Source organism: Lathamus discolor, chromosome 2 (assembly GCF_037157495.1).
Source record: "Lathamus discolor isolate bLatDis1 chromosome 2, bLatDis1.hap1, whole genome shotgun sequence".
In the NCBI taxonomy this organism is placed as follows: domain Eukaryota; kingdom Metazoa; phylum Chordata; class Aves; order Psittaciformes; family Psittacidae; genus Lathamus; species Lathamus discolor.
The window spans coordinates 108988926-109009917 of record NC_088885.1 but is presented as its reverse complement, the minus strand read 5'-3'; the positions used below and the strand labels follow the sequence as shown (position 1 = coordinate 109009917).

At 41.5% G+C, this 20992-nt stretch overlaps 1 protein-coding gene across 16 annotated transcripts in view; it reads right to left on the bottom strand.

Annotated features, from left to right (window-relative positions):
- The window catches only part of EPB41L3 (erythrocyte membrane protein band 4.1 like 3), a 150581-nt gene that overhangs the window by 27921 nt on the left and 101668 nt on the right, over nucleotides 1–20992 (bottom strand). For all 16 annotated transcript variants that reach the window (XM_065668036.1, XM_065668031.1, XM_065668043.1 and 13 more), the window contains exons 4-11: nucleotides 16628–16732; nucleotides 14113–14155; nucleotides 10921–10996; nucleotides 8967–9185; nucleotides 8723–8810; nucleotides 5017–5169; nucleotides 3026–3123; nucleotides 1325–1500 (exon numbers count right to left, since the gene is read on the bottom strand). In XM_065668036.1, the coding sequence (XP_065524108.1) occupies nucleotides 1325–1500; nucleotides 3026–3123; nucleotides 5017–5169; nucleotides 8723–8810; nucleotides 8967–9185; nucleotides 10921–10996; nucleotides 14113–14155; nucleotides 16628–16732 (958 nt within the window). The remainder of the gene's footprint in view (nucleotides 1–1324; nucleotides 1501–3025; nucleotides 3124–5016; nucleotides 5170–8722; nucleotides 8811–8966; nucleotides 9186–10920; nucleotides 10997–14112; nucleotides 14156–16627; nucleotides 16733–20992) is intronic.

Here is a 20992-nt window from a genome sequence, read left to right as displayed (position 1 = left end):
AGGACTACTCAAATTTATAGTTACTTGCATCTGCAACAGATGACAGGGCCAGGATGACAGTGTAATCATGAATCAGAATGTTACAGCCATGTTTGTGCTATAGTAATATTACTGAAGTAATCATAAGCATTGATTAAAAAACCTCTTTTCCCCATCTGCACTTATGCAAATTAACATCATAAAAACCTCGCAGAGTCTAACAAATGCTGGGGAAAAGCATTTAGGGTATTTTCTCTCTTGGGAATGAGCTTAGGAGGCAGGAGAAAGCAAAGGGAGGGAGACATTTTGTTTAAGATGCTGCAAACAAAATAACGCAGAAGGATAATTTCTGCTTTGAGACACATGCACAGCGATCAGGTCACCAGTTGCTTGGTAACGAGCAAGAAGCACATCAGAATTAGAAGATTCCAAAATAATTAATGACAAGCAGCACCTTTAGGGGGAGAAAAAAAGGCTTGTCACTAGTGTTCTTAAACCAAAGCTTCTCCCCCTCCCCACAATCAACTATACTCATTGCAATTCATTTGTGATGTTACGCAGAAAAGTTCACCTTTATTTTTATTTTTTTTTAATTCTGAATTTAGTCTCAGTCTTTTTTTCTACAAAAATAAACTGCAGCCACTTTTTACTCAACAGCCAACAACAGTAACAGCTGAAGAAGTAGCTGAGACTCTGAATCACATGCTGGCTTAAACTAGAGGATCAGCAGAACCATGACCTCCATCAACCACGGAGAAAGAGAGAAGGAGGAAGAACGTACTATTAACCTGTGTATGTTACTCCCCATCTCACATCCTCAAAAGAAATGCATGGAAAAAGCCTGTTAGTGCTCACCCAAATTGGACATGAGAGAACTGGAAGCCAGTGTCAAGGGAAATATTTAATTTATGAATTGGAACATAAATGAAAAACCTACACAGGAACAAAAGCCAAATTAAACCAAACCCAAAGAGCTACTCCTGCAAACCCTGAAAAAGTGTTGAAGCTTGACTTGCTCAGGCAGGCAGGTCCAGGCTGGCAAGTCCAGGCTCCTCATCCTTCCACAAAGCAGGGAAGTGCTTTGCAGGTGTGAGGCCAAGGACAGAAGCTCCACAAAGAGTGGGCTGCCAATGGCCTCCTCCAGGCAAACAGTGTAAGTACTCCAGCAGTACACTGAGCACTATTTCTCTGTATCCTCTCCTACCCCTGCAGTGAATATGGAGGTACTCACAACCTCCACTCAGCTGAAGCCCAAGGAGATGAGATGACAAGAGGCTTACACCGAACCCAAAGCAGTGACCACCACGATGATATCTTTTGACAGTGTCAATTGAGATGGCCTTACCCCCATCTAAGCTTCGAGACATAGTATAACGTTTACTAGAAGAGCGTTCAAAGTAAGGTGCAGGACGGTCTATGAGGGCACTGGCTCTTCTCGTCTGGGCCTGCGTCCGGCCACTGTAGCGAAACTTGGAGCCCAGTGTGAGGAACTTCTTTGGAGGTGCTTCTGGCAGCAGGAGCCTAAAACACACCAAGCAGTGCACCCATTACTCCGCCTCCTCCAAAAATCAGTCCACTATTTCTGCAGAGGAGAGAAGACAACTGTTGGGTATCACTCTCTATCATAACTTGTGCCTCACAGGTCTGCAGCTAAAAGGGAATCAAACGATGCCCCTCATACAGCATGACAAAACTGCTTAGCTAATGCATTTGAAGAGCTGAGTTCTTCCTAGCAGGCAAGAATCACCCAGTCCCTTCATGCTTCAAAATCAGATTTATTATTTTCTAATCACCAAAACTAAAAACAAGTTACTCCTTGTATCAGGGACTCTGATCTGCACTGAATCATACAATCGTAGAATGGTCTGGGTTGGAAGGGACCTTAAAGATCATCTTGTTCCAACCCCCCTGCCACAGTGAGGGACGCTTCACCCTAGAGCATGTCACCTAAGGCTCTGTCCAACCTTGCCTTGAACACTGCCAGAGATGGAGCATTTACCACTTTTTTGGGCAACCTGTTCCAGTGCTTTATACTCCAGATTTAAAATGGTGCTGCTACACTGAAGACAGGGCCAGAGCAAATGTCCAATGTATGCCAGGCAGTATTCATTCACAGGGGAGGCAGACATTTTTCAGGTTAGAGCCTTCTCATCCTCTCTATTTTGGCTATGTGAATTTGCAATTCCCTTTGCCAATGGAAAAAAGCCATTCTCGTGCAATGAAGTTTATGGTTTAGACACTGTTATTCCATTAAAAATCAGAAAACACCCCAAAAATGCACACTCAATTTCTTTTTAGATCTTTTGCTGCTAAGATTGCATTTCATATGAACATACAGACAGGCTGAACCAATAGTTTTAAGAAAAAAGAGGAATTCTTCAGTCTTCACAAACATCTTTAGAGGGGTTCCTAAGCACTGGAAGCCCTTTCACATCACCAAAAGTCTCACGCTTTTGAGTTTCCATTGTTAAGTATCTCTTTACTGACTATCTTAACACAAACAAATTACAGCATCTATTCCACTACCCCAAACTTTTCTCAGGTCCTCTTAGATGTCAAAAACACAGCTGCACAATCCCTCAGTAATACAAAAATGACAGCTATGGCTTGGATATTCTGGTGACTACAAATACACCACTGAACACTGTCTGTATTTTCATTTGAAATGAAATATATATATATATATTTTTTTTTCTTAGACTCTTACCCACATCCCCCAGTTGTTCTCCCTATACAAGCATATGTGCAGAAGTGCAGCAGATTCCTTCGTCTCTTTAATTATAGCAGCTGATAATATCGTGGCACAGATAAAGCAAAACAATTAATTGGGACCATATGGTGATTTTAAACAGTATCTATCGAAATAGTATGAATAATTTGGGTGAAACATTTAAAATTTTGCAGAAGCAATAACCTTCCCTCGTCTGCTCAGAGATGCTTCATGATCAGTAAGACAATTTGATTTGAAGGGGTTTGCCACCGCTGACAAAACTCGTCTTTTCTGTTGCATTTTATACCACACCTTTAGGAAAAGAAATCCACATACCTGAAAAATGTATGGTGCTCAACACACACTTTCCATAAGCGCTTTGCAGCACGGTGATTTGGCAACTTAAACCCAATAGTGCTTTCAAACTGCTCAAACTAGGCAGGAAAAAAAGAGAAATTTTAGAGAAAGAAAAGAAAAAACAGAAAACGAATAGATGCTGTGCCTCTATTTTTACACAGTGTACACAGGATCATCTTCATTTCCTCCATCTATATCACCTTACTGGAAGGGTGTATATAACCACATACATACACATCCTATAGACTACCATGTCTGGGAAGGAAGCCGTGAGTAATAACCAATGAGAATGTTTTTTGGGGGAAAACACAGATAATGAGCAAGAGGCTTTTGATGGTGACAGTGATGTTTTATGCCCTACAGTAACGAAGATGACTTGGGAGACTTCTGAGAAAAACATCATCTAAGTGTTTTAGCCCTGTTGTTTTAACTTTACCAGGTAACAGTGGGAAACCTGATAACAGTCTGGAAGGCAGCAATAGTCCCCAGGGACTGATGTGGTCTCATGCAGCCTTAGATTAAGGAGATTCACAGTGAAAGTACAGTTAGTAAATCACAATGGTTTTAGCTAATTTATCTCCTGGAGAGGATGAGGAAAAGACAGGTAATTGAGAAGAGTCGGCTGGGGATACTAAGAGAGCTTTGTAGATTGTGCTGCAGATATATATATATTCCAGAAGGAAAAACTGTGCCAATTACAAGTACTGTAGCAAGTTGATGGCTAGATGCAGATAGACGAGTAGGTGAAATAGTGTTGCTGCAACTGGGGAAAGGAAGGCAGAAGAGCACTTGTAGGGAAGCCTGGATCCCTATGTGGAGCTGACAGAAAGAAACAAGGCAGGAAACAGCAAAACAATAAAGAAGACATAAGTGATACAGGGGATCATGAATCACATTATCATCAAATGTGATTTGGGTAGAGAGTGCATTGATTATTTTGCATGAGGAACTATGACCTGGTCACAGGAGGCCACATACCAAGACCAGCAGAGCTCAACATGCTTTAGTGGTGGAGAGCTTGAGTGCAGGCACAGGGAACAACACTGGCTGTGTGTTTTGGTTTTAAAACCAAACTCAAGACTGGGAAGTTTTCAGTCCCTGGGGCAGGTGGGGGGCCCCAGGAGATTTTCCAGGTCATTTATGAAGTCAGTTCTGGGGACGCTGGCTCAGACCCCATCTGCCATACTGCATTAAGGAAGAAATGCCAGTCCTCATGCAGGCACTTTCTCTCCCACTAAAATGGATATGGGTTTTCCATCTATTGCACACTGGTTACTGTACCAGCACTTAAAATGGAGATGTGCCTTTGCCTATGGTGATCCTGAACTCCTCCTGGGATTTTTCCTAAGATTTATGATTTTATCTATGGGCTAACACACGCTCAATCCATGAGGTAGGTGTTTGCTGTGCATCGGGCTGAGCCACGAGAGGGCACTCACTGTACAAGATTTCACATCCCCTTCTCCAGAGCCAGACCCGGAGCTCCAGTGGGGCTGGGAGGGCTCGTGTGGAGCTACCAGAAGTGCTCAGTGATAGATGCCTGGCTGCTTTTTAACCAGTCACTGGATTTCTGTTCCAACTCCAAATGTACTGGTCTGATATGCTCATAAAATTCGGTATGACTGTCTACATCTCCTAGTGGGTAAGATGAAAGGATGCTAATTTAACAGTGTGAAGGTGGGTAACAAGCACGCCGTGAAAAAACAATGTATTACTTAAATTCCCGAAGTATTCATAATATGGATGAGCTTTTCATATGCAGATGGCCATACTTTATGTTAGTTCATGGATGTAAACATAGAAACACCAAAGGTTTTACCTGTATTTTAAGTATTTACCTAATCTTCCCAAAGAAAATCAGCATATAACATGTAAATGGAGAGGAATATTAAAGGCTTGTAAGACATGACAAATCAGCAAACAGAACATGGGCTTTTTGAAAATGTTCATTCACTAAAGAGTGTCCTTACCTCCCCTGGTCGGATTTTGATGTAGAAGTTGTTCCTTTTGTAGGAGATTTTCAGAACCTTTGGCCATGCAAATCTATTTATTCTGAGTCTGTCTCGATATATTAAAAGACCACTTGCACAAACTCCTAACATGATTTCCACTCCTTCAGAATCCTGGAAAGGCAAGTAATGCACTTTGTTAAATACTCTTCTCCTTACATCTTACAGTACTACAGATTCTTACATACTGTGTTTCTATCTGAGCTATGTCTTTTTAATGCATCAGCTGTAGTGACCTGATTTCTGAGAGCTACCCTACTCACTGACTGCATTCATGCAAGTAATAGTAAGGTCGGGCAGGAAGCGTTGTGAATGTTTCCTTATATTTTACAAAGACTCCAAAAGGAGGGGGACAATTTTAGATGCTATTAAAAGAATGATATTAACCATATAGCAACATTTTATTAGCATAACAAAAAAGTGTTATTAGCATAAATACCAGATTGAAAGTAAGTGGGATGGCATACAAATTTACTTCTCCTGGCATCACTCATCTCTATGACTAAGCCTTGTGAATCCTTAGATAGATTTTTTTCTTCCATAGTTTGCTGGTCTTGGCTTTCATTTGTTTGTCAGTTTCTCTAATGCTGTTGTGCCTATGCTCAGTATTTTCACTTTGAAATGTGCAGAAGGTTAGGCATTTGGATCAGAAAGTCTTTCAAAAGTGTGCGACCATGCCTGTGCTATAACCCATGTTTTGACAGAGAAGCTGTAGGTCAGACACATTAGCACTACGAAAGATTTGGCCACAGCCTTGTCAGAATATACTCATAAATATGTGATTTTTTTAAGTAAGAAGTACACATTTCTCTTCCCTTTAGAAGACTTCAAATAGTCTAAACTCAGTCTTCACTGTTTGCTTTCACCACTAGCCTATATAATTCTGTGGGGTTTTTTATTTAGCTGAGTGCTAATATTGCCAGAGAAAAAAAGGATCTACCTTGAAGCACAGAGTTCTTCAGTAATTATTTTAAAATAACTTAGTTATAAAAGCCCAGCAACAGAAGCTATGAAGACATCACCCTATGATAATCGTGACATTAATTCATCGTTTTCCTTTGGTTTTCCTGGCAAGCCATCTTTTAGGCACACAGTGAAAATCTGATGACATTTTAAGATGAACACAAAGGCACGCATGGCCACTCATGATGAAAAGGCAGATACAGCTCAGATCGAAACACAAAAAAATACATACCCCACGTCTGTTTTAAAATCAGAGACACAACACAGAACTAGTGCCTCAAAGTCACTCCTGTGTTAGACAACAAACCAAGAGAGGATGTGTGTTCAAATAATCATAGAATCACCCCTCAAAAGTAGATTTTTCCTAAATAAATCTCTCATGTGGCATCACTGTCAGGCAGTACATATAAAAGACAAAGCTAATCTTTTTCAGTGGTCTTTAGTTTCAGTTTTCTAAGCAAAGCATAATGTCTAAATACAGTGAACACATTCTAAAAAAGGGAAGTCTCATTGCCAGCAATCCCACTGTATGGCCAATGCCTGAAATGCACATGTGCTCACATGCAGCACACAGATGCGGGTGCAAGGGGCTCCTTTTGATGCACTTTCTCGACAGTTTGTTGAGCAATGCCTTCTTCCTTTACCCCCACCTTTGCAGCAGATGTAACTCCATTCAAGGCTTCTGTTACTTGTCAGTGTCAAAGACTGCTTTTCAACATGATTCTTACTACTGATGTAAAACGAAACCTAACTAAAAGAATTTGGCTTTTTTCAGGAGTGATGTGGTTGCATGGAAAACTGTTAGCCCTAATGCGGAAGCACCAAGATGCTGAGCTGCACATCCCTGCAGCTCTGCATACAAATGGGGCTTTATCGGAGTGGTGACAGCCCAGAGAGCAAATCTGTCTATTTAAGCACATTTTTTATCATAGCATAGTGTTGGGCAATTGAGAAGTAGTTTTAACAGCAGCTGGTGAGTCCAGCATCTGTTGAATACCTAAGATATTGGCACAGCCTTAATGAATTGACATTTATGTAGAGACATCTGCCACAGCGCGATTTTCGAAAAGGCATCCACAGAAATATTTGTCCTATAGCCTGATACCATCAGATCTCACAGGCAGACCTAATTACAACTAAACATTACTTCTCACGCAGTCTACTTTTGCCACCTTCAGATCAGTTTCCAAGATTACCATTGCATTTCTTAACCCACAGACAGACCCAATTTGGTTACCACTTAGAATCACAGAATCATAGAATAGTTAGTTTCTTCAGCTTTTCTGATTCATGAACATCACTTTAGAGGGAGATTAGCTTGGCTACCCACTTTTCATAAGACAAACATAAGAGTAAGACTGGATAGTAATATTTTCTAGGAAAAAAATAAAACTCAGGATATCCTTTCTTAAATTCCACAGCCTTTCTCGAATATCCTGAAAAAAAATACTTAGGCCTTAATGCGATGCTATGTTAAATTATCAGTAGCAAAGTCTGCAATGTATTTAGAACAGGAACTCACTTGGCTGCTGTTCTGAAGATTTCTTTGTGTCAGAAAAAGAATGTTGAAAAAAAGCTACTGAGCGACATTCACCAGTCCATTTCTACCTCTGCTCCAAATGCGCCTCAAGATTTTGCGCCTATCTGCAAGACACAGGGAAGGCAGCGGCATGCCTCCTGGCAGAGTGTTGCCCATTGAACCATGCCCAGATTTTTCATTTTCAGTGAAGGCAATTAACAGAACACAAAAGATTGCCTTGGATTCTGTAACACACATGCACAGCTCCTATGAAATGCCCCAGGGACACCGTTGCAAACCCTCTCAAGATCCAAGCTGCAGATTTATCTTGGTTCTTGAAAGGATCTGCTGCAGCACAAAACCAGGCTCACAATAATTTGACCTTTACAGAAAATGCAGCACTTTCCACAGCTCAGGATTCTTTGTTCAGCACTCATTTGTTAAGGATGCTAACCTCGAAGATGTTAAAATCCATTAGCTTTTCTTTGAAGAGTGAAGAAAAATAATCATTTATTTGGAAAAAAAAACCACAAAGAAAGAAAAAACAGACAACCAACACTATTCTGGTAGGTGGCTCTCCCAAGCCACAATAAGAATGACCATGTTTTATTCATAACTTAACCTACGAATGATTAGAGAAACTACTTTATCATGGGAGAATGTTTCCAGTGGAATTATTGCCCTTCCAGCCAAGTGCAAGACCACACTTCAAAACAGAGAGAAGCAACTGTGTCCCCACTGTGATCAATCTGATTAGGTTTCCAGCACAGCTAAATGATTGCTTGAAAGTCCTCTGCAGTGTTAGAAATGATCTGCTTATCTAGTTAAGATACCATCGTTGGATATTAGATTAGAAAATGAAACGACAGTTGGTCACTCTCTGGACAGCTTCTGAAATCCCTCCTTGTTACTCAGTTCACTCAGAATTTTCCCGAAGGATCTGGTTGTTTAATCAACATGAAAGGTTCATGTGCAACATCCTCCAATCTATAGGCTAAGTTACGTTTCAGCTACAAGATATATTTATGCTTATCCCATGAGTCACCTTTCTTTGTGTTGACACATGATTTATCCCACAAAATGCCTGTCTAAAAACAAGAAGAAAGAATAAATCATGGAGTCCATGCAGACTCAAGTGCTATGTCACAGGATAAAGATGACCGGTGAAAGAACTGGAGTACATACCTTGGCATGATGGAGATCTACTCCATACATTGACAGTTTTTTGGCATTCTCCAGGAAATGCATCTCAGCCTCTGCAGGTGTCATTCCCCTGAGGAAAAGGACCCAATGCAGCATCATTATTAAGGAAACAGAATCCAAAATAAAATCCAGCAGCTGGAAAACATTTTCAGCCTTACAGAAGCAGCACATCCCTTAGGTAGTAAGGGCATGCTACCTCAGGCCGACACTGACGCCTTCTGCTTACCTGTGGCTCTTGTGCAGCTCAATCACTTTATCCTCCAGCTCCTTAGTATGATTCGGTGCAAAGCGGAATTCACTGATGTAGTCACTGCCGTACTCATCGGGGTCATAGTCGCCAAGCTCTGACTGCACTGTGTAGGAGCCCAGCAGAGCCAGTGTGACGAATGAGCAGGGCAGCCGACCCGACACGATGTCATCTCTCAGCTGCAAGCAGAGGTAGTACCTGCAAGGAGCACAAGGACAGCTCAGAAAGTGCTCTTTCACCAGTGCCCCCCCAGAGGAGCACCATCCAAGCAGTGGCAAGAGGCCTCGGTTCCTCTACTAATCTGCAGAAAACTCCCAAGCCTGGAGTTTTTCAGGTGTTAACAAGGATAATAATGAATTTTTGGGGAAAAGAAAAAGCCCAAAACAACAACCCAAACCCCAAACCAAACCTTGCCTACCTTATGGGTAGCAATGCATAATTTACCTTTATAAAGAAGTATGGAGATCACAGAATCATAAAATGGTTTGGGGTGGGAGGGACCTTAAAGACCATCTAGTTTCAAGACCTTCCACTAGACCAGGTTGCTCAAAGCCTCATCCAACCTGGCCTTGAACACTTCCAGGGATGAGCAACCACAGCTTCTCTTGGCAACCTGTTGCAGTGTCTCACCATCCTCACAGTGAAGAATTTCTTAATATCTGTATCTACCCTCTGTCAGTTTAAAGCCGTTTCCCCTTGTCCTGCCACTACATGCCCTTGTAAAAAGTCACTCTCTACCATTCTTGTAGGCCCCCTTTGTGTATTGTTTAGTGACACAGATGGAGAATTACCTATTAACCATCCCATGCTTCTATTATACATCACTAATATATATAGCTATCTCATGATACTTCTAAGGAGAAAAAATTATTGAAGTCCCCAAATACTGTTAACTGAATAGGTGCTGAACTCCAAGCATTCAAAAAATGTAAGTTGTCTCTGCAGCAAATTGTTGAGCTTTTTCAAAAATACATTTAAACAGTAAATGCTGTTAAAAACACAGTGATAAGCAGTGCAAGGGATCACCAAATAGAAGAAAACTGGAAAAAGCAAAGAGCATTGGCTTGGTGGTGAAGACACAGAGTTCCCATGGGAGATTTGAGGGCGACAAGAGGGAAAAAACAATCCTTTCTTTTGGAAGACCTCTGTTGAAGTGTGACTCCTTGGCACACTGACTTTCTGCGCGGTGCCTAGCAAAGGGAACCTCTGATCTAAGCCAAAGGCTTCATGCTACCTTAAAAGCAACAAGTAGTCCACAAAGCAATGAAGGTTAAAAATATCCACAGGCTGCAAGATGTTATAAAAGGCTATGGAACAGTTTCCTGGTGGCACAGAAATTGACACAGCTCAGAAGTTTTCCTACCATATACCAAGGAGGAAACCAGGTCAGTTTTTGATCTTTTTTTTTCCTGTGGTTGCAATCTGAACACAAAACTGGAGAATAGAGGTGCAGACTGCAGAGCTAAGCGTCTTGGATAGAAAGGAGGAGCCATTCATTACCATCATGCTCCTGATACCGTGCACATCAATTGCTTACCTTGTCAAATGACATACAAAATTTACATGCATGCTTATCCTCATCCTACTTCTTTCCTTTCACAGTTATGACTGTACTTACAATAACAACTTACTACCACTGGCAAAAATGGCCATCAGGCATCTTTGTGAAAATTAAACTCAATACTCAGGAATATGCATTTTGGAAAAGCTGGGGTTTAGCGCTTAATTATACATTAAGTCTTCTTAGCTCAGAGGACAGACCCTGTTCATAGTGTCTTTTTCTGCCAAAGCACTACACATTTTCCATAAGCTCGTAAGAGAAAGGAAGCCAATGGGAATACAAAACATTCCTTTTCTTGGATAATTAGAGTTTAAGCACTACTACAAACAACTTTTAAGTCCCTTCTAGAAAGGTATTTAATGTTTTAAACACCTGGTAATATCTTCAGATAGCTGGGCAGGGTCTGGAGGGTAGAATTTCACATTAAATGCAAACTGCCAAGCACCACCTGGAAAAGAACACAGATTGACTGAAAGAACACTGTTAAGTGCAAACAGAGATGCTCATGCTGTTCAATTACCAGCAAACTTTAAAATACTCCAGCCAAGCAATTCATCAGAACAGGATATAGTATCTTTTGCCCATACATCACTCTGAAGATACTACTTTTCCTTCTCACAATTACAGTATTAGATCATATCTTACAGCTCTTTTCTTATTTAGTAAGATTTCCACTGAAGCAAGGATCCTAAGGGAGCAGGAATTTATTTCTAGCACTACAAAAATCCTCAGTCTGAAAACAATGTTATATTGGATTTAACCGCCTGAAAACACAGCCCATACAAGCTTTAAAAACTAGTCAGCCAAAGCACAGAGGTGCTGGAAACACTGCAGGCCAGAGTACAAATGGGGTCTGGGGTGGGGCGATACACCAAGGTCTGGCTTCCCAAAGCAGCTCACAGCATCCTCAGAGCGCTGCCTCAGCACACAGCTCCCTGTCTCCAGCAGACATAAATTACTGTGCAGACAGAACTGCAAGGACAAACACAAGAGAGCATGACTGAAAACCAGTACATAATGCTATGGAATTCTTATTTGGTTATTTCAGTCAGTTTAGGTGACCCATGGGATGGATACTGGCTTGCGCCACCACAGGGTGTGAAATTTTTCATGGAGCTGTAGTTTTAAATGTTGTAAAGGAAGAACAGCAAGACTAAAAAAAACCTGAAAGAGTTAAACACAGTATGTAAATATAAAAGCTATTCTGGAAAAGGGACAGGTTATACTGGCCCATGTCTCAAATGCAAATAGAAAGCAGTAACAAAAGTCCAAACCACAGTGTTCTTATAAGCAAGGCAGTGCCTTTTCAGTACAAGGCCTGTGTGGCATATACCTCTTATAGGTATTTCTACCACATAAATTACAGCAGTGAAGAAATATGCAGTGAAGAAACCAAAGCCAAAGTAATGACACTTCTTTTTCCTGGAACACACTGATGTCAAAGTACAGATCTAACCAGAAATAAATAGGTGTCTCTTGAAAAGTCCACACAGGCCGTCTAATGAGGAAGTGCTCATGAATGCTGTGCAAACCAGGAATGTTTCTTATAAATCTGACAGGGTAGAGGTTTCCCATGATTTTCAATCCAGTGGCTCTGTGTGCCTAGGTACCTCCTGAAGAGGTTTGAAGGTGTATATGCTGTACTCCCTCTGGGAACTGAGGTGGGAGTGGAGCCATGGCCCAAAAATCTATACCTCTGGCTCACAAGAAGTAAATTTAACCTGTGATATAGCCTGTCCTAAAGCAAAGGTGGTTAACACACCAGAGCAAGAGGTCTTGAACCACACACACCCCCCCCCCCCCGCCTCCCCGCCTTATAGGGGTTTAAGTAAAACCTAACACTATTTTATACACTGTTACACTTGGTGTGTGTTATAACTCAGCCTCCTTTCTCGAATACTTGGATGAAACGCCTGTGGTCTGCAGTGGAATAATGGATATCTGAGTGTTGTACAACTCAACCAGCATTTAGCAGGATTATGTATTTGTCTTTTGGAAAGTGTCATGGGTAACAGCCCTACTTTTCTACCATCACCCTGTTCCAAACTCCTGGGGTGAATTGTACAGAGCAAGCAAATTATTGCTGTCATCTTCTGCAAATGCATCTGTCCCCTCTGTCAAGTCCAGGACGAGACTCTTCTGCCATGGTTAATCTCTTGCTGTCACAACCTTTCATTGTCCATCTCATGGCTCAGGCAGATATTAAATGCACTTTAAATCAGTGGTGAAGAGCTGAGCTGCTTTTTTTGCATTGACCATCAGCATAACCTGACTCATCAAGGTCTACATCACCTTCCTCTCCGTCTTCTCACGAGATTAAAAGGTGGCAGATTTTCATTACTTTTTATTGCAAATCACTTACTTTTAATGAAAATAATACTGATGGAAAGGCCTACAGTAAGTGGGGAAGTTTTCCAGCCAGTGTAAATTAACCCTTTGAATTTTGGGAGAGTGAAGTGATTCATTTGCCGGGCCTCACCCATCACTCACATGAACTACCAGATATATCTGCTTGAGAAAGCACAAGTGCTAGAAGAAACCATTTAGAAAATGTGAAAAGAACTGCTGGGGCTTTCCTGCTCAAAGAATCAGACACACAAACTTTTCATCAATTTTGGGGGGGGGGGGGGGGGGGAAGGCAGGTCGAATTTTGAGCCTGCAGTCTTGACAAGGCTCTCCTTCGAGAGGTTTTTGAATTTCTAATGTAGCAGAGGGCTAAATTTAACAACCGATCTTTTTAAAATATTCATGTGAAGCAGAAAATTGCCTGGTTCTCTGTCAGTTGAATGGTCATTTTAGGATCAGAGTTCAAGCTTTTGACACACAGGAAGGAAAGATATTTTAGATAGAGTGCTATCTTTGCATCAGTGGAGTATTTCAGTATGAGGCATGAACAGTGTTTCTGGATATGATATAAATATCAGTAAGGCAAAGAAATAATTTACATACATGGTCTAGTCCCTAAGGTTACACTGCTTAATGTCAAACTTCAGTTTTTCACATCTCTGAAAATGTCAAGCTGTTTTCAGCAATGCAAGTTCATGTGTTACAAGTCTCTGTAACTGCTTGCACTCACCATGGGGTAAAACATCTAAAAGATGCAGGTAATTCCTTTGCCAGAGACTCGGGAGAGGATGCAAAAGAAGACTGTGAAATCGGCTTTGTGCCCCCAGAGGGAGCAAGCCCTCCTGGGAGAAGACATCGAGGAGGCAGACGTAGACACATCCCATCTCTCCCCCCACCTTATGGATGAGAGAAGGGGAAGAGTTGGCTGCCATGCCTCTGGCGCCAGGGGACCCCATGAGATGGGCCCTTCAACTCAAGAGCAGTAAGTTACCCTGGCCATTTAGGAACAAGCCCCAAGGATCAGAAGGGCTGTGCATGCCAAGGAGCCCCTCTTTATCTTGCCTCCCCACTCAGTGTCACAAGGGTCTGATGTCTTCACAAACACTAATGGCATTTTAGAGTAAGAGATTTTTTTGTATAGATTTTTGGGTTCCAGATACACCAGAACAGAAGTTTTCCAGACCCCCTGAAATAAACACACAATGATAACAAACTTACTTCGTATCTGTTTCTTGATTTCCTTGGCAGGATCCAACCAATTCTGCAAAGAAAATAGATCCTTTTTTTTTTCAATTTGAATTAGAAAACACAATAAACATTATTTTTACAACAGTGCTATGAGCTGCCACTCCTTTCTCCTTGGAGCTGCAGTAGGCAGGAATAACATTAACTTTCAAGATGTGGCCCCGGGTAAAAGCAGGACTTTTAGTAACTTTCCCAGACATTGAACCACAGAATCACAGAACGGGCAGGGTTGGACAGGGCCTTAAGATCACCTAGTTCCAATCCCCCTGCCATGGGCAGGGACACTTCACATGACCATGTCACGTAAGTCTCTGTCCAAGCTGGCTCTGATCACAGCCAGGGATGGAGCATTCACCACTGTTTTGGGCAACCTGTTCCACTGCCTCACCACCTTCACAGTAAAGAGCTTCTTCCTTACATCTAACCTGAACTTCCCTGTTTAAGTTTAAACCCATTACTCTTTGTCCTATGGCTACAGTCCCTAATGAAGAGCCCTCTGAGGGTCTAGATGGCTTGACATAAGAAATAATGAAATATAAATTAATGAAATAAATCCACAGAAATATGTTCCAGAGTTATGTTCTGGGAAAATTAAATTCCTACAAGCTTGATAAAAAGGTTTTCTCCCTGGGGACAGAGGGAGTGTGTGGGGAAAGCAGAGGCAGAATCACAGCATCAGGGCTGCCCCTATCCATGCTGCGCAGAGCCTGGTGACTACCCAAGATAAAACTCCTGACAAGAAGGTGGGGAATTAGCACAGCGATGTGTTACTACTCCATGAATGTCAAGGAGCAGATGAAATTCCTCTGGAGGAGGCGTGCAGCAGCTTGGGGCCTCTTATTGCCACCTCTGCCTTGTCCTTTAACAGAATCAATTTCATACTTAGAATATGTCACACAGCCCAGAACATAAAGTTTGCTTCCCCTAGGAAAGTTCCACTTTCTCCAAAGAAAGATAAATGAACATACCAGAGAAAACAAAATACAGAGGAAATATCAAACAAGCAGAACACAACAATCCCCCCCCAACAAAAACAACCAGTTTGCAGCTGTCCAAACCCAGTCTCTGCTGCAAAACATGAGCCTCATATAACTCCAGCTATTGCTGAGCATGAAAGTACACTATGCACCAAGAAATATCCATCAGGATTTCTATTTTCAAAGATGACATGTGATGTGAGCCCATGTATTGTGTGGCTAGAAGTTATCTGGCAGAGGATGGAGGTGAAATGCTGAGTGCTTTGACATTAAAAATATGCATGTTACTGATCTACAAATGTGGTGGCACGCAGTTATTCTTTAAGCAGCTTAGCTCCAAAAAGCTAAAATCTATACACCTATAAATGTTTAAAGCTTCTAAACCACCTGTTAAAAATGAATACATTCTTCTCTTTCCAGTACAGGAAAGCACGCTTATCTGGAAATGCACTTAAACATCTGCCTCACTTTTACCACAACTCAAAACTAAGCATATGCTAAAGTGTTATCTTGTACCAGCATGGACCAAGCGACTGCTTAAGTGATTTTCTGAATCAAACAAAATCCTCATATTTAAAAGTCTGTAAAGAAAGGAGAAGACAAAAAGACTGATTTATTTTTTAATCACATCACTGAAACAAAGGGAAACCTAGGAAATACGGGCGTTATTCTCACAAGCAAACAGCTAAAGACGTACTAATAGCTCCAGATCCACCAGGGAAAAGTTTTGAGGCCATACAAAACTCAAAATATCTTCACCTAATGAACTCTGCTGGGCTACTGCATATGTTAGTAGGTAGTTTAGCTGCCGGTTTCTTTCAAAATATTTATCTTAAAGTGCTAAAATCACACAGCATATTTTAAATTATCCTTTGATACTCTCATCATAATATGTCTAAATTTATATATATATATATATATATATATCTATCTCAAATCACCTGCCCATTAGATCATCTTGGACAGTGTTAATAGCTTATTTAATACTAAAGTTGAGATGCAGAGAAGCTGAATATGTTTCACTATTGCTACCAACTGCTTTTGAAGACTAATGTCTTTAGCCAAATCAACAATGCTTAACTTGACAAAGTCAAGACTTAAAGCCTTACTTTATCTGAGCAGTTAGCAAGAGCAGTCAATCAACTCCCACCTATCTGTATCCCAACCACAGTACTATTAAGCCATATTATAGTATTATACGTTTAGTAGTGTACCTATGAATGTAAACCTGACTTTCATCTATGTCAGTAATGAAATAAATCATACTAGAAAGAGTACAAGCTATATGATTAACTTCTTTCATGTCATAAATAGCCAGCGCAGAGGGAAGCCAGGGAAACACAGGGGATGCTCTTGACAAGTAGTTACAAAAAATAGTAGCTTAAAATATGTCTATGGAACTTGGCAAAGAAAATAAAACCCACTTCTGATCTATTTGCAGCTGTCTGGGGGGAGTCTTGAGGAACCCTGATGTCCATATGCCAAATGCTGGCTGCAGTTTGGCGGGTTACCTTTTGGTTTTCTGTGTCTCTGTATGTTAGCCCAAAGTAGTCTTTTTCCAAAAGGTTCAGATGCTCGCACACTTTGTCAAATAGCACTTGGCCTCTGGAACGTTTCTGTGGAAAATGAACAGGTGAAAAAAAAAAATAAAAATAACATTTGCAAAATAAAGTACTATAAGCATTAAAATAACATATTTTCGGTTCAGTCTTCAAATCAATAACCTCAAATGATTTAATTAAACTCACACACAAACCTATTGACTTGGAGCTTTGTAAGAATCTGCTGAATGGGTAAACCTGCTTTTCATAAAAGTTCAGGTCTTCTTGAGGAGTTAAAAATAAGTCAATACATGTCATGTTTCAAGTTTCAATGAGAAGATCTCTTCTACATTTAAGAAATTGCAATTTCAAATGCATGCAGAGGTCGTATCTCAACAAGCCAGGATATTCTTTGTGTGCAACAACAGTGGTACAAAGTATTCCTGGTCATTGACTATCACAGCTGTGACTGGGCCCGATCCATTGGAGGAAAACCAAATGTGGAAGTATTTCTTGCTTTGGGTGATTCAGAGAAAACTCCAGGAACAAGCTTGCCAACAAAGTTTTCAAGCTGACAGCAGGTATTCTTTATTGTGGCGCCCGGAGACACAGGGGATAGCTCCTTCTAACGTGTGTCTCTCCTATTGCTACACAAGCCATCATTATATAGTCCCTGGGCATACATACCTATTCATGAGGCTATGCACTGATTACATAATTTTCCAGAAAGCTCCCCGCATGCATACAGGATTGTGGTGGTGGTCTCTGAGGGTCATTTACTTCTTCCAACAATCTTCATCACTTCTGGCAGCCTTTGAAGCATGCACAGTAGGTGCTCATACCAGTTTAATCAGTTCGTTAGCATCAGAGACTCCTGTCCTCCTACTTATCAGTTGGTTTAACTGTAGCCCATCCTGGACACCTGCCGTTCCCAGATACTCCTTATCCCTGTGTCCTGTTCTTCTAGACTGTTTTTCTTAAAACTATGTCAACTATAACGATTTATCTTGCGTGAGAATTCTCAGTATGTTCTTTAGCTGTACTCTTTTTTCTTTATGTATCCTGCACCTCAGTAATTTTCCATTGCTACTGTTACAAAGCCAAACTTAACATCACTTAAAACTAATTCTAAAGGTTTATATATTCCATTTTGTGATTTTGTGCCCCTCTTGTCTCGTGGGTAACTATGTGGACTGATCACAGGATTCTTTTTTCTCTAATATACGAGGAAACATGGTACCACCATCTACTGAAATCACTGAAAGAGTCTAGTATGTCACTGGGAGCACAGCTGAGTAAGAAAGCAGCTTTCCAGCGTCCCACTAATCTTCTTTACTGCTAACATGTTAGATGAGATCTCTCACTGTTAACAGCCAGAGCCCTTAGCAGAAGCTTCATAGTATCTCTCATACTGGCCGGTAAAAATTCAGGTCATCCTAGCTCTCAGTGTTACACGCAACACTAAGAAAAGATCTCCAAGAAAACCACACACAGACAGAAATGTTCACTTTATAAGCTATATGCGTCAACTTTAATATGCATCAATTGTGATAAACAAGTAAAAATTATTTGGGCTATTGTTTCATCACTGCCTGCTTCCCTAAATGCAGCTGAGTCGAAGGGGAAAAACATCTCTTCATTTCAAACACACACATATGTAAACATTTTAGTTGCTGTCAGTGCTGTATTTTCTTTACCTGTAGCATACACATGACTGGAAGCAGACTGGAAATGCACTACTTTCCTCAAACACAATGCAGGAGGCCAACACAGAAGAGGAGAGAACGCTGCCTCTGAATTTATGTGTGTCTGCTGACAGAGCTGCGCTCGGGCCACACTGCCAGCCCAGCAGCCTTGGCCGGGGGGTGGATATTTCACAATCCGAGCTGACGCAGCTATGCCAACAAACCCATGGAGCCCAACACTGGCCTCAAACTATTTTAGAAGTGGTAAGCACGCCAAGAGGAAAGGAAAAGAAAAGGAACTGAAGGTTGCTGCCTAACACCCCGTGAAAACATTACGAGAGATGATGGCGGGGGTTGTGCAGCGTAACCTAATTTATGTTATATTCTGTATTTCTACTGCGGTTCTGATGGTCTTTTAGAAAGAAAGCAGGGAAATAACCTCTAGATTTTTGTCAATGAGGAAACTGAAGAGTGTGGCTGACAAGTCTAACAAGTGTTCTCCAGCTGAGAAAAAAACAGGACCAGAAGTGCAAGCATATAGCTGCAACTTCATTTTCTCTGTCCTCCAGCATCGTTCAGGCAAACAGCTCTAGGGCCTTGCTCTGCTTGTCTCAACCCTTCCACCTTGTAGTAGGAAGCATAAATATACCCCAGCCCTGTTATAACATCAAGCAAAGGTTTAGTAAATTCTTCATGCCCAGAACTTGGAAGTAGATAATAAAAGGTTGGTAGTTTTATACTTGATGCTCCATGGAGAGTATCAGGTGGATAAAAAAACCTCACTACTGGTGTGAAGAGAGGAGCCGATCAAAGCCTTAAAGCCAAAATAGTCTCAATTTCTGCTGTAAGCAAGTGATGGTGTGTTTTACCAGTGTCTGTCTTTTCTGCTTGATAACAAACCAAGTGATTATACTGAATGGAGAGAAATAAACAGGTTAGCTCTAGAGGATACCTGCTTTGAGAAACACTATGTCTGCACCACTGCAACATTCACGTGTACTTGAATTGTGACAATTCAGTGTCCTCTTAAGAGTCACACAAGGCCCACACAGGAGCTGTTTTATGTTGCTGATCCATGCAGCTACACAGATGTCAGGTTTGAGAAATAGTAGCTAGCAGCTGCAAGATAAAGTATTTTAATAGGGAACTGCAGGAAACAGTTGCGTGAGGCTGTGCTGTAACAAAACCCATCTAACAAAAAACCTCCCAGTGCTCAGGATTTCTTTTTGGCTACACATTGCAGTCAAGGGAGAATAAGTATGGCAGGCCTGGAATAATTTGCATGTATCATTTTTTGTCTAGGACAAAATGTGTCCTCCTCCTCCTCCTGCACAAAGATGCCCAAGTCACTTCCCACAGAATTCCCGCTGTGTCAGGATATCAGAAATCCCTGCCGGTGTTTGAGAGAATGTCAGAAATATCATATAAAGCTAACAGCCCTTCCCAGTCAGAGTCCTCTCTTCACCAGACACGAGGTGTGAACTGGTGATGGTTGAGGGGAAGCCTTACCAGGAGCACTGATCTTCTCACTGACCACAGAAATGCCCATCAGCGTCCAGACAGATGAGCCTCACGCTGCAGCCTTGCCACTGCCCCTAAGCATCTCTTCCCAGGTCAGACCTGACCTGTGGGATCACCTGGGGAGTGGGGGCTGCCTGGCAATGGAGCCAGCCCTGCTGTCCTCCTCATGCAGAGATCAAAAGAAATCCCTGTGTGCATGCAAATATGTATCACTGCTGCTTCATACCCATGTGGTGCGAGCACACACACTCTAAAACTTTGTTCCACAGAAACACAGTGAGGTTAAGCTACTGCATAAAGCCTTGGGAAATTAAGAGTTTTAAATAGAAATATATAATTAAAGCAACTGAACAGACCTCCTGTGCTCTTGTTAATTGCTTTAATTTTACTGTGTGCCAAAATAAGCATGCCAGACAAGGCAGGAGTATCATTGCTTTGGCAGGGAGAGAATGGGAGGAAGAGGAGATAAAGGTCACTTTACAAATTCATACAGCTCTTCAACACACTCTAAACCTTTGCTTTGCACCATTTTGGGGTGGCATGTCTAAGGCAATGAAAGACTGACAGCCTACTTGTTACTGTGGATCACAACTTACTGCCAAACTTGTCAACCAATTCTCATCTGTCTAAAAATTGTGGGTAAAGAACTCAAAAAACTATCAGACTTCGTGGTACAATACACTGGGCCTGTAAATTAGGAGTTATTCGGAAAGGTAAATATGTCAAGAGTCTCCTCCAGAAATATTCTTTGCTATTTTTTCAGCCACGAATAGGACAAAATGAAATGTGCAAATGTGGAAAAAGACATTTCACTTAAGCTTTGGGAAATCAAGGCAACAGAAAGAATGCAAGACATAGATTGAACTGTATAAATGAGTACAGAAGCCTGGGAGCAAAAACTTTATGCTTTTCACAGTCTCCTCCCTGCAGCTCTACAAAGGCCAGGGCTCTCAGTCAAAGCTGGAATGGGAATAAACAGCCTCCTGGTCAAGCTCCCAGTGAAAGGAGCCAGCAGCAGAGAACTTGGCAAGCCTGCACCCACCAGCAACTCCCACATGCAAGGCAGAGGAGAAGCTGCCTCTCTCCTCACCAGCTTCTCCTCAGTTGTGGAACTCAGCTTCTTTCTCCT